This window comes from Lithobates pipiens, unplaced genomic scaffold (assembly GCF_037356315.1).
Source record: "Lithobates pipiens isolate NorthernLeopardFrog02 unplaced genomic scaffold, aLitPip1_a1.2 Scaffold_13, whole genome shotgun sequence".
Lineage (NCBI taxonomy): Eukaryota > Metazoa > Chordata > Amphibia > Anura > Ranidae > Lithobates > Lithobates pipiens.
This window is the reverse complement of record NW_027507718.1, coordinates 53602416-53615235: the sequence shown is the minus strand read 5'-3', so window position 1 is coordinate 53615235 and position 12820 is coordinate 53602416. Positions and strand designations below refer to the sequence as shown.

The following is a 12820-nucleotide window of genomic DNA, read 5'->3' as shown; positions in this document are numbered from 1 at the left end:
GCTGTGAATTTTGTCACAATGCCAAAAATGGACAGTAACTGAGCATGTGCAGAGCAGGGTGAGACAGTGAATTATTGGATTTCAAACAGTATAGGCACTTATTTTTTATGTTTTACAGCTATATCTACAAAAGTGGCCAGCCTGAAGTGATCTAGCAGGACTTAATTTTCTGACTAAAGTTCTACTTTAAGTATGGTTTCACCATGCTAGAATTAGATCAGTTAAAGATGTTTTCTGATTGTCTGGTAAGTTGCTGCAAGGTAAAACTGTGCCTAGCACATTGCTTTTTGCCATATGGCAAAATTATTTATATCTTAAAAATAACATACATGTAGACTCCACCAAATAAAGATGCACAAAAACAAATATTTAGGATGCAGACATCAGAATGACGAACACTTACTTTTTGCATATTATGGGAACTTTTATTTATAAAATGAAATTGGACAATGTGAAAAAATGAGTAATAATACCTCTAAACCATTATCAGAGTTTGCTTGCCCTTGTACTGCTTTGGTCCCATTACAGTAGTTATAATGATTGTAAAATGTCTTTGGAAATTTTTTTATATTCCCGATCAACCATTTTATTAATAGGGAAATGTATATTTTGCAGGTTTTCCCTGTAAATGATGAACCACCAGTTATGAAGGACAATCTTTTACCTACCATATATTGTGTAGAAGGTAACGAAGTAGTGATTTCCACGGATTACATCTATGCTGTTGATGCAGACAGTGATGATATGAAGCTGATGTTCATGATTGCCCGTCAGCCTCGCTGGGGTATTTTCCTGAAGGCTGGAATCACTGTTGATAGATTCTCCCAAAGGGATATACTTCAAGGCACTGTTATCTACAGGCATACGGGTAGGTATGCTACATACAGAAAAATGTACCTTATTTAAATTAAATAGACATTTTAAAGAAGAGCTTCAGTCATATGTATGAAAATGAAAAGTCAGCAGCTACAAAAACTGTAGCTGCTGACTTTTAATAAACAGACACTCACCTGTCCAGTGATTCAGGGCTGTCCTTACCCAGCTGTTTGTTTCACCGGTCTTCTGGCTCTGGCGATGGCATCTTAACTGTGGGCAGCCAGCTTGTGTCTTCACAGCTGGCTACCCACTGCGCAAGCGTAAGCCACACTTATTTTTGTGAATGGTCCTGCAGTCTTCTGCAGGGGTAGGAGAACATCCGTCTGGATTATCTAGGTGATCCAAGTGTAAATGGGAGCTGGTACCTGTCAAAACCAGATACCCGCTCCCCCTACCCCAAACAAATGTGCCAAATATGTCAGAGAATGAAGAGCAGAACTTCCTCTTTTAGGTGAAGTCCCGCTTTAAGCTCCTACCTAAGACCTCTTACTTTTGACAACCAGAGAAGCCTCTTCTAGCTTCATTACATTCATAAGGGCTCAACTGCTCCAACTTTGGCAGTGAATCCCATCCTCCATCCTCTTTTCCAGTGGTAACACATCAGTGGCCAATAAAAGCAATATTATTGGATGTTAGAGTTCTGGGAGAGTGTGACTTGGATCCAGGGGCTGGACATAGCTTCAAAGTAGTATAGGGTTAGTAGCAAAATGCAACCAGATATAGATAGATAGATTAGATTTTTATGCTAAAGAAAGGTAATAACAAGAATGGCTGACAATTTCACTTTAAGAATTAATGTACACTTTGCATGTTTCAATTTTGAAATGCTTATCATTTTTTTCAATTATCAAAAACATTTCATTCTAACAGGTGGAGAAATTGGATTGGAGCCTTGCTTTGACACTATAACACTTGTTATTTCTGATGCCGAATTGGATGCAGACATAAAATGCTGTTTTAATACACATCATAACCCTTTACTGCCAAATCATGATTCCTTTCCTGTATATGACCTTAATATCACAGTTTTACCAGTAGATAACCAGGCACCATCTATTACAATAGGTAAGAAGATTTCATATTACATTTAGATAGCAATAATAATCCTTTATTTAACTGAATGTCCTTATCAGAATGTTTTGGGTAAAAAAGTCTAAACTACATTATATTACATTACTCAGACTGTGTGTAAACCTCTGATACCTCTTGATATTGGCGATAATGTAAATATATGATTTAATATGCCTCTGTAATTAAAAACTGCAAAAGCATAGACCGAATGGAAAAACTAAAAATCAAGATAAACCCATATATATTTCAAGTCATGTTTGTGCTGTAGACAGTAACAACATAGAACTCAGATAAATTGCAATGTTTCAATTGCTTAGTAGTGTAATGGAAATTTGTAGGTTCTGTATATAATTGTATTCTATTTTATATGTATTGCACGATGCCCTCACTGTGCACACGGCACTAATAATGTTTTCAGTACATGTTTTGCATTCTTTTGAGTCCTGATTAGAATTAGCCTGCCTATGTAACGCCCCTTGTTACCATAAACATACAATTGTAATATTAATGTGATACCTACGTAATCATGTGTATAAAAACCTTCACATGCATCATAATAATATCTTTTGTGTCTGTTCCCTACTGCTGCAGTTATTATTAATTTGGAACCACTAATCAATATGAGGATAGGAGTTGCCTATCTACAAAATATCTATTTCAGTAGCATGCCATTAAACTTTTGCTAAGGATCACCATATTTGCAGAATATTAAAGCACAACTCTGTAATTTTATCCACAAATAGTGTTTAGCAATAATAAAAGAGAAACTAGCAGCTATCACTATACTGCACCCTGCAGACTCACAGCTTTGTGATCCAGGACCTAGTCTTGGACACCCAAAATCATGCAACCCATTATTTGAGAGGGTGACGTTGGCAGTTTTTAGATTATAGGAAAGGGATAATTTTGCCTTATATAAAACCATCACAGGAACAACAAAGATATGCCTTTCACCTCTCCATTTTTATTTCTTTATTGAAATTCAGCTCCAGTTTTGCTATAAACAAAAACAATCCCCTCTAGGTGATCTATATACATTGTATGTATTTTAGAAAAACGTGAAAATCTTTTCAAAAATTTTTCATTTTTTTTTTCTCCACAAAATTGTCATTGTAATAGGTTATTTCTCTCACGTGGCATGTGTATACCACAAATGACACCCCCCAAAAAATTCTGCTACTCCTCCTGAGTATTACAATACCACATGTGTGTGACTTTTTCACAGCCTGGCCACATAGAGAGGCCCAACATGCAGGTAGCGCCATCATGTGTTCTAGGAACATAAATTACACATCTAACTTGTTGACTATTTATTACACTTTTGAAGCACCAGGACAATGACACGTGACACTGATGACAGATGGCACTGATACGTGGCAATGATGACACTTATACGTGGCACTGATGACAGGTGGCACTGATGACAGATGGCACTAATATGTGGCACTGATGACAGATGGCACTAATATGTGGCACTGATGACACGTGGCACTTATACGTGGCACTGATGACAGGTGGCACTAATACGTGGCACTGAAGACACGTGGCACTAATACGTGGCACTGAAGACAGATGGCACTAATACGTGGCACTAATACGTGCCACCGATGACAGATGGCACTAATACATGGCATAGCACTGGGGTGGATGGCACTGGGGGCAGGTAGCACTGGGGTGGATGGCACTGGGGGCAGGTAGCACTGGGGTGGATGGCACTGGGGTGGATGGCACTGGGGCAGATGGCACTGGGGCAGATGGCACTGCTGGGGGCGGATGGCACTGCTGGGGACGGATGGCACTTTTTATTTTATTTTTTTACTTTTTTTTTTTTTTTTTACTACAGGCAGAACGGCTGCCGCTGCAGCCGTTCAGCTCTCCCCTCTCACACTGTCTGTGCGAGGAGGGAGAGCGGCGCTGAGAGATGATCTCATATGTTTACATATGAGATCATCTCCCATTGGACACGCCGATCACGCTGTAAACAGCCGCTGTGATTGGCCGTTTACAGCGATCTGTGTTTGCCTGTCCCCGGGGGACACGGCGAACACAGAACTTCCGCGATGCGCGCCCGCGGCGGCGCGCATTGCGGAAGTAAACATCAGGACGTCCAGGGACGACCACCCGGACGAACGCGCCTGCTCTACGGCCGTCATTCGGCCATAGGGCGGGCACGAGGTGGTTAAGCTACATGCAGAGAATGATATGTTCCACCCTTTCCAGCACACAGAGTTTGAGAGTTACAGAGACTTGATAGTTATGACAGCTGTCATGGACTATTCAGGTATAGCATGGGGTCATGATATTCCTTTGAGCATTTGAGATACTGTATGGATCAGATAATTGGAGAGGCGTAATTAAAGAGACCAAGGTGGCATAAGAAAAGAAGTGGTCATGGATAATATATGGAGGCACAATAGTCCTTAATGTATACTGGAAAGAAATGGTTGTTTTACTAATTATTTGCTTTGTTCTGGCACAGGTGATATATTTTCTGTTGATGAAGGCAAATTCAGCGCGTTTTCATTAAACCACTTGCGTGCCAATGATCCCGACACAGACAATAACAATTTAAAATTCATTTTGGTATCACCTCCTCAGTTTGGCTACATTGAAAACATCCTTCCATCTCCAGGCTTTGAAAAAAGTAACATGGGAATAAGCATTGGTAAGTAACTGTAAAAATGTTGTAGTTGGATGATAAAAACATTAACTAGATCACAGGGAGATGCTTTTCACACTCCTGTTGCTGAAAAACCTTCTCCACAGTCACTTAGCAAGCTATCCACAACCCAGAACTGCTGAAGGTTGTCTATCCCTGCTCTTGACTGATAAGGAACATTCAAAAAGAAAATAAAAGTAACTCTTTAATATGCACTTTCTTCTTAAATGATCACCACCATTTAACATATTGTATTGTTCCCAGAATAGACTTTTCACAGCATGTGGCATTATTTTATAAAGCTACAATGGAATTTTGTTATCTTTCCAGAAATGCTGCTACCTTATTTAAACATGGCACATTATGCAAAATATCTGTCAAAACTGAAATGTTGGAAGCTAGATTTTTATTCATCTGTAGCTGTGATGGTGAAAGTATGTATACACAGCAGATGGTATTAAAAAAGAACAAGCGCAAAAATAGCCTGCAGTCTAGCTTATAGAACTTAAGGTGCCAAGGAGATAACTGGTTTGCCTGTGGTCATGCGTGGACATAGTCTATCTGCTAGCATTTCTAATGTATGTTTCCTAAAGGCTTCTGTTGATAAACATGCATGAATCCCCCTTGACAATAACACATATTGCAGTCAAAAGGAAAGTTCCTTAAATTGATGGAAATTCATAAAAAAAAAAAAAAAAATGTTATGTTTTCAAATAATCAAATTTCCAAATATTCACCAGCTTTCGTTTTTTGTTTTACCCCAGATGTATTTCTGCTGAAAGATATTATATCCCACAGTGTGAATTATGTACAGTCAAGACATCAAAGAATGGAGCCAACAGCAGACCAGTTTGTGTTTTATGTCACTGATGGGAAACATCGCTCAACGGAGAAGCCTTTTTACATTGTGATCAATCCAATAAATGATGAAGTTCCAGAGTTCATGGCCAGGAATATTACTGTAAGAAATGCCACAAATTCCTGTGTGAGCTAGGTGACTTGTGGTGTGAAGTTCTCACACTGAATACTATTTAGACTGCTATAAAGTGAGCTTGAGCTTTGCACATGTACGACAAAACAGCATCATTTTATTAATGATAATAAATTGAATAACTTTTTTTATATAGCGCCTTTAAACTTTGAGAAGCTACCTTTAGAAAAGATGACTCTAATGTTCTTTGGAAGTGAATTCAAGAGTTTTGGGGCATAGCAGGAGAAGGCTCTGTTTCCCATGGAGTGTAGGTGAGTGGAGGAGACACACAGAAGACCAGAATTTGAGGAGCGGAGGTTACGAGGGGGGAGTAAGTTGATAAAAGTTCAAAGAGATAATGGGGTGCCAAGGCATGAAGAGCCTTAAAGGTGAGCAAGAGGATCTTAAAGTCTATGAGAAAACTTGACGGAAGCCAGTGCAAGGACTTCATGATAGGGGTAATGGGGTCACTTGTACCAGACTTAGTCATGATTCTGGCTGTAGAATTTTGGATATATTGAAGTTGATTAATAGTGGATTTAGATACACCAGCGAGTAGAGCGCTGCAGTAGTCAAGTCGGGAGAACACAAATGTATAGATCAGCTTTTCAGCTACAGTGTATAGCATAGGAGGCAGCCAAGCAATGTTTCTCAAGTTAAAAAAAGCTATTTTGACAACATTTTGTACATGTGGATCAAAGGATAAATTCAATTTTTCAACTTAGAATGAAGCTCAAGTACAGTGCCATCTATAGATAAGCTATTAGGACTGGCATTACACAATTGATGGGGGGTGCCAATAAGCATTACTTCTGTCTTGTCACAGTCTATTAGAAGGAAATTATTATTTTAGTACTAGCCCCCACAGCAACTTATAATAAACTTTTCATCTGCAATTCTTATCTGGAGAGAATTACCTTGTACTTTCGATGTATGCAGGAACATGTAACCTATACATGGGAAACAGGTGAATCAGAAATAGCTACAAATAGATTCAAATGCAAGGTTTTCTCAGAAAAGTGTGAAATGTGTTGCCAGGATTGCAGTGTAAATGCTAGACTATATATTGGACTTTTTTCCACCTGGCTAACTATATAACTATGTAAGATTTGTATTTTTTTATACAGAACATAGAAAATCAGATGGATAAAGTACCGTAGTTAGTTTAAATAATAAACATTTTTAAAAAGCTCTGTTACCATTTTGGTATCTAAAGGAGCTGCATTGCAATGCCAATTTTCTCTATTTTATTGAGAAAGTTCTTAATTACATGACTTACTAAAATGTTCTTAAATACTGTCATTATGGGATGGCCTGGATTTTTACCACGCCTGTAGGCACCCAACTTTTGTCACCCTAGGTGACACCTTTTTTCTAGGACCACATTATTTAAAGTGGTTGTAAACCCTTACAAACCACTTTGACCTACAGGTAAGCCTAGATTAAGGCTTACCTGTAGGTCCAAGCAATATCTCCTAAACCTATATGGTTTAGGAGATATTTGCCCGAAAACGGGCACCGCTGTCTACGGCGCATGCGCCGTAGACAGCGGCGCGCAGGCGCACTGAACGCGGCAGTTCCTAGAATGGAGCTGCCGCATTTGTCGACTCCCGTGCGCACGCGCGGGAGTGACGTCATCGCGGCTTCACCAAATGACAGCGGCGGAGCTGCGAGATGCCACCAGCAAGATGGATGCGGCGGACTACAGGGGACAGCGGCGACTTCGCTGCCTCCTGTGTCAGGTAAGTGACACATAATGGGCTACTATGCGATGCATAGTAGTCCATTATGCTTTACCTTTGCAGGGAAAAAAAGAGGAAGTAAACTCATCAGGGTTTACTTCCTCTTTAAAGGGGGCATTTCCTTCTATTCCTGGTCATATCTTGGCATAGAATATTGTGATAAAAGCCTTATAAAAGATGACCCTTTTTGTTGGTGCTAGAAACAAATTGTACAGTCAATCATTATACAGACAAAAGCTGTCTAATTTTCATTGCCACCTATAGGCACATGTGTACTATGTTTAATGGTTAATCAAGTCTTGGGAATGAGTAAGGCTTTAGTTAGTCCTTTTCAGGTTTATAGGTTGTTATTATACAGGATTTATATAGCATCAACAATATGAGCAGAACTTTACAAATTGCAGTACATTTAAATACAAAAAGATAGGGAAGTAAGTGATACAACAGGTAATAACAGTGAGGCATGATGGAGAAAGTTTTTAGCTGAAGGCAGAGCAGGCTTCCTTGAAAAAATTAGTGGTTAGATTAGGAGATAGGCAGGCAGGTTGGGATATGAATTCAGATATGCCATCTGCTCACTTCAAGTCCTTGCTTGGGGAAAAAATAAAAAGCTATGCGTTGGCAAACTTTGGAGATCGAATGACATATCTGAACTTGCACTTGTGGGTAGACATGTGCGCCGTCAATAAATTTGTTTTGTTCCATTTCGTATTAGCTGTTAATTTGTATTTCATAATTTGTGTCCGAAATTCAATTTGGATTCGTACAAAATACGAATTTTCGTTAGGTTCGTAAACTTTTCGTAACAATTACAAACGTTCATTATGATGAATTTAAAAAGAAAAAAATACCTTTCTCAATATGGCAGTCGTCGACTCATTATGCTCATTATGAGGGGCTCCCACCATCCCTGTGCTATGCTGACTTCCTCCTGGGGCTCCTCCTGGGGCTGTACCCCTGCTGTGCTCATTATGAGGGGCTCCCACCCTCCCTGTGCTATGCTGACTTCCTGGGTTTGTACCCCTGCTGTGTTCATTATGAGGGGCTCCCACCCTCCCTGTGCTATGCTGACTTCCTGGGTTTGTACCCCTGCTTTGCTCATTATGAGGGGCTCCCACCATCCCTGTGCTGTGCTGACTTCTTCCTGGGGCTGTACCCCAGCTGTGCTCATTATGAGGGGCTCCCACCATCCCTCTGCTGGGCTCATTATGAGGGGCTCTCACCATCCCTGTGCTGTGCTGACTTCCTCCTGGGGCTGTACCCCTGCTGTGCTCATTGTGAGGGGCTCCCACCATCCCTGTGATGTGCTCATTATGAGGGGCTCCCACCATCCCTGTGCTGTGCTGACTTCCTCCTGGGTCTGTACCCCTGCTGTGCTCAGTTTTTAACTTCATCATAACGAATAATTGTAATTATTATGACAATAATAAAACGATATTAACAAACATTCTTATTTTGTCAGATTCTGAATCTCCCATCGACTACCAGTACCAGTCTCCCACTCCCATATTAAAAATGGTAATTTTCCCAACCCCCACTCAACAACAGAAGAAAACCTCTGATTGGTCAACAAAGCACCAGTCATGTTTCCGTTTCGGAATGTGGATCCGAAATTCGCCAAATGAAATTTCGTATACAATTTGGAAGCATAGAAATTCATATTTCGGATGCTTCCGAATGTACGAATTTTTGGAAATTCATGCAATTTTTTGATTCGTACGAAACGAACCACACATGTCTACCTGTGGGATGGCACCATACATTGATTACAGCACCCAGGTAACAGCAGTTTTTGCATGATGTGCAAATGGAATCTTTCTTCTTTAACGCTTCTGCTTTATGATAATAGCATGTACTTGATTGCTCTAACAACACATTAACTTATATCTGAACTCTATTTTTCTATTTAAAGGTGGAGGAAGGAGACATGCTAGAGTTAAATCCCTCCATAATTAATGTGGCAGACATGGATGTACCCCCAAATAAATTATTATTCAGTGTTACTGTGCAACCCAAGCATGGCATGATTTTGGAGAAAAACGATGGTACTGACAACAAAAAAGAGTTACTTAAAACCCTAAAAAGTAATACACTTCCTATGATGCAGGATTTCTCCTTGGACCACCTTAAAAATGGTAATTAACTAAAAATAAAAGAAAATTTGTAAAATGAATTTAGTAGTGATATCCACAAAATGCTTATTGTGTTGGGGAAAGACACTGAGCTGAGTATAGTGACATACTGACTTTGATTGGAAGACCTTATACATTGCATCATTATCTATCAGAAATATGCTTGTCTTAGGCCAGCCATAGTGGCCACATATAATTGTGTACATTGGATATCTTCTTTATTTGAATAGGTATGAAGTTAGTGTATGTACATGATGATTCGGAAAACCTTGCAGACAGTTTCACAATCAAGTTGTCAGATGGAAAACATGAAGTTGAGAGAACAATCTTTGTCACTGTCAATGGGATTAATGATGAAAAGCCAGTCTTGTCAAAGTAAGTTTAATGTAATTAATCATGCCCTGTAAATTAATTATTTAACTAATTCATTATTTTTAAACAGGTCAGCAATGGCAGCTTCAATACCACTACCTACATGTACACAGTTGAAATACATACATGCTAACTGTTTGGTCTGTCCAAAGATTGTTTTTCTGTTCAACTAGTCTTATGATGTGGGCATCGGTGCCAGATAACGTACTGTAGATAGGTCCCTGTCTTCCACTGCATGTAAGTGTTACATCTCAGTCCAGACCATTTCTCCTAAGGGCAGATTCACACTAGAACGTGTATGATCCCGTGTGTATCGTGTGCGCTCTGGTTATGACAGCCCATTCATTTCAAAGCACTGCCAAACATACCAGAACACTGAAAAAATAGTGCAATCAGTAATTTTTCAGATTGCGCCACCCCAAACTGCATGGTACTGCGATACCATGTGGTTTGGTGACTGCAAGCTTACGGCATTTGAGTTTGTGTGGCAATTAATGGCATCCGCGCACGTCTCACAAGTGCAGCACATTCAAGTTCAGGGCAGGAGATACGCATGGAACTTGTCTTTCCTGCACAACCTTCCAAGTTGAAGGTCTGAAGAAGAAAACCATTGCTTCGAAACATGTTACCCCCCATCCTACATCAGCATGCTAGCATGCCCTCCGTGTGACATCACGTCTGGCCTGGCGCCATTTTGCTTTCCATGCTATGTTACGGCGGTGATCGGCTGCCCTGCTTCCTTACAACAACACAGCCAGGGCTTGAGGCTGCCACTGCACCAGGACGGCTTGGAGAGGCTCTGAGACCGACAATTATACAAATTGTGCCTGTATTACTCATCTATTTCATGAGTTGGCAGTTGTCTTAATTTAGAATAAATTATTTATTTTAATGCTGCACTTAGTCTGGCGCCCCTCTTTTCCTGTCTTCATTTACAGAGTTATTTGCTTCACTCTAATGCCACGTACACACGGTCGGAGAATCCGCCGGAATGCATCTTATCGGACCGTGTCATCAGATAATCCGACTGTGTGTGGTATGCATCGGACTGATTCCATCGGAATCTCCGTCGGACCCAATTTTCCAACATGTTGGAAATATTTCCCGACCAACTGGGCTGGTTGGACATACTCCGATCATGTGTAGAGTATTTTGATCGGACCAAGTGCCACGCATGCTCAGATCAAATTCCTACATCAAAGCTATTGGCTACTAGCCTGAATCTAGTCCCATTGTAACGAAATTACGTCATCACGTTCTGAAAGATCGGATTTTGAAAGTCCGACCGTGTGTATGCAACAGTTTCGGACACAATCCGTCAGACTAAATCTGACGGACAAAATCCGACGGATTTGGTTGGCAGAATCTCCGACCGTGTGTACAGGGGCTAAGGGTGCTGCATCAAGTGCTGTTTGAATTTTTTTTTCTATGGACTCTTTTTATGGACTGATTCGCTATACTATGATGTTTTAATGATTATGTGTTTGTTATATACAAAGATGTTGCCTGACCGTCCCCTAATTGATGGATTTTTATATTGGACTGATTCATTATACCATGGTGTTTTATTGTCATGTGCTCCTAATACACCCCTCTAGCACCACTATATACTCTTTTCCATTAAAAGTGATAACCAAGTTTGGAATCCAATAACAGATAAAAGGAGGCTAAAGCTAGCCATATATACACTAATGCTGCGTACACACGACCGGTTTTCCCGTCTGAAACTCTGAAGGTTTTTCCGACGGAGTTAAGCTGAAACTGTCTTGCGTACACACGATCATAGCAAAGTCCGATTGTCAAGCACGTGGTGATGTACAACACATACGACAGGACTAGAAGAAGGAAGTTCAATAGCCAGTAGACAATAGCCTCCGTTTCGTACTTGCTTCAGAGCATTCGTCGTTTTTTGGTACAGCATACAGACGAGCGGTTTTCCCCATAGGAATTGGTTCCGCTGGAAATATTTAAAACATGTTCTATTTCTGGGTCCGACAGAATTTTCGAAAAAAAAAAAAAGATTGGAATATACGATGAAAAGATTCCGTCTGACTTTTTCTGTCGGACATTCTGCTCGACTGTACGTGGTATTAGATTTAAAGAGAAATCAATCAATCCCTCCATCCACACTACAGCTTAAATTTTGGTCAATTCATCAGGAATCAGCTCAAATTTTGAGCCATGTATGGTCAGTTATAGAGCAATACCACCCTGACTTCAAGGATATCAATTTAATTGCTAGGTTAATATTATAATGTGCCTTCCAAACATAAAAGCGAAAGAATCCTACAAAGCATTTGCTAATGATTTATGTTTTGTTTTCTAAAGGCACTGTGAAGTAGTACTAAGCATGGGTGAACATTACATTATTTCAAGTGCTGTACTGTCAGCAGAAGATAAAGATACGCCGCGAGAGCAAATTCACTATGTGATTGAAAGGATTCCAGATCAAGGACAACTTCAATTAAAGGCCTGTACAAGCTTTTTCAAGCTTGTTTAATTATGTTTTATTTTTCAGTTCTATATTATTCCATATTTATCTATGTTTAATGATTTTTCTTATTTAATGAGAGTTAGGGCAATACTCATTTATTCTCTTAAAGGACTACTCAAATCGACTTAGTGTTTAATAGTTTATGCAATCAAATAAAAAGAAAAATAGGGAGTCCCTATCTGCTTTCATATATAGCCTACTGCTTTTAATATGTTGAGATTTAAATCAGCACTGAAGGCAAATGGCTAAAGTCAACATATGCCTAATATTTTAACTGCTAAGGGATTTGTAACTCAGCAGAGCTAGCTTCGTGATTGGCCACTCTGAATTGGCCGAAAAATCACTCTATTTTTTCCTGGTTTAGCTTTACTGCTTAGCAGTGCAGAGTTGATAATGATTTAATTTCTATAAGCATTTTGTTTTGAAACCAAAAAATCATAAAATGTTGTTTTTCACATGAGTTGGTTTTTGGACTTACAACTGTAAATATATGTATATATATAT

The 12820-nt window shown here is 39.7% G+C and overlaps 1 protein-coding gene across 2 annotated transcripts in view; it reads left to right on the top strand.

Annotated features, from left to right (window-relative positions):
* FREM1 (FRAS1 related extracellular matrix 1) overlaps nt 1–12820 on the top strand; it is a 225320-nt gene that overhangs the window by 99776 nt on the left and 112724 nt on the right. For both annotated transcript variants that reach the window (XM_077475118.1, XM_077475120.1), the window contains exons 16-22: nt 616–868; nt 1747–1941; nt 4427–4612; nt 5371–5567; nt 9231–9453; nt 9681–9825; nt 12151–12294. In XM_077475118.1, coding sequence (XP_077331244.1) covers nt 616–868; nt 1747–1941; nt 4427–4612; nt 5371–5567; nt 9231–9453; nt 9681–9825; nt 12151–12294 — 1343 coding nt within the window. The remainder of the gene's footprint in view (nt 1–615; nt 869–1746; nt 1942–4426; nt 4613–5370; nt 5568–9230; nt 9454–9680; nt 9826–12150; nt 12295–12820) is intronic.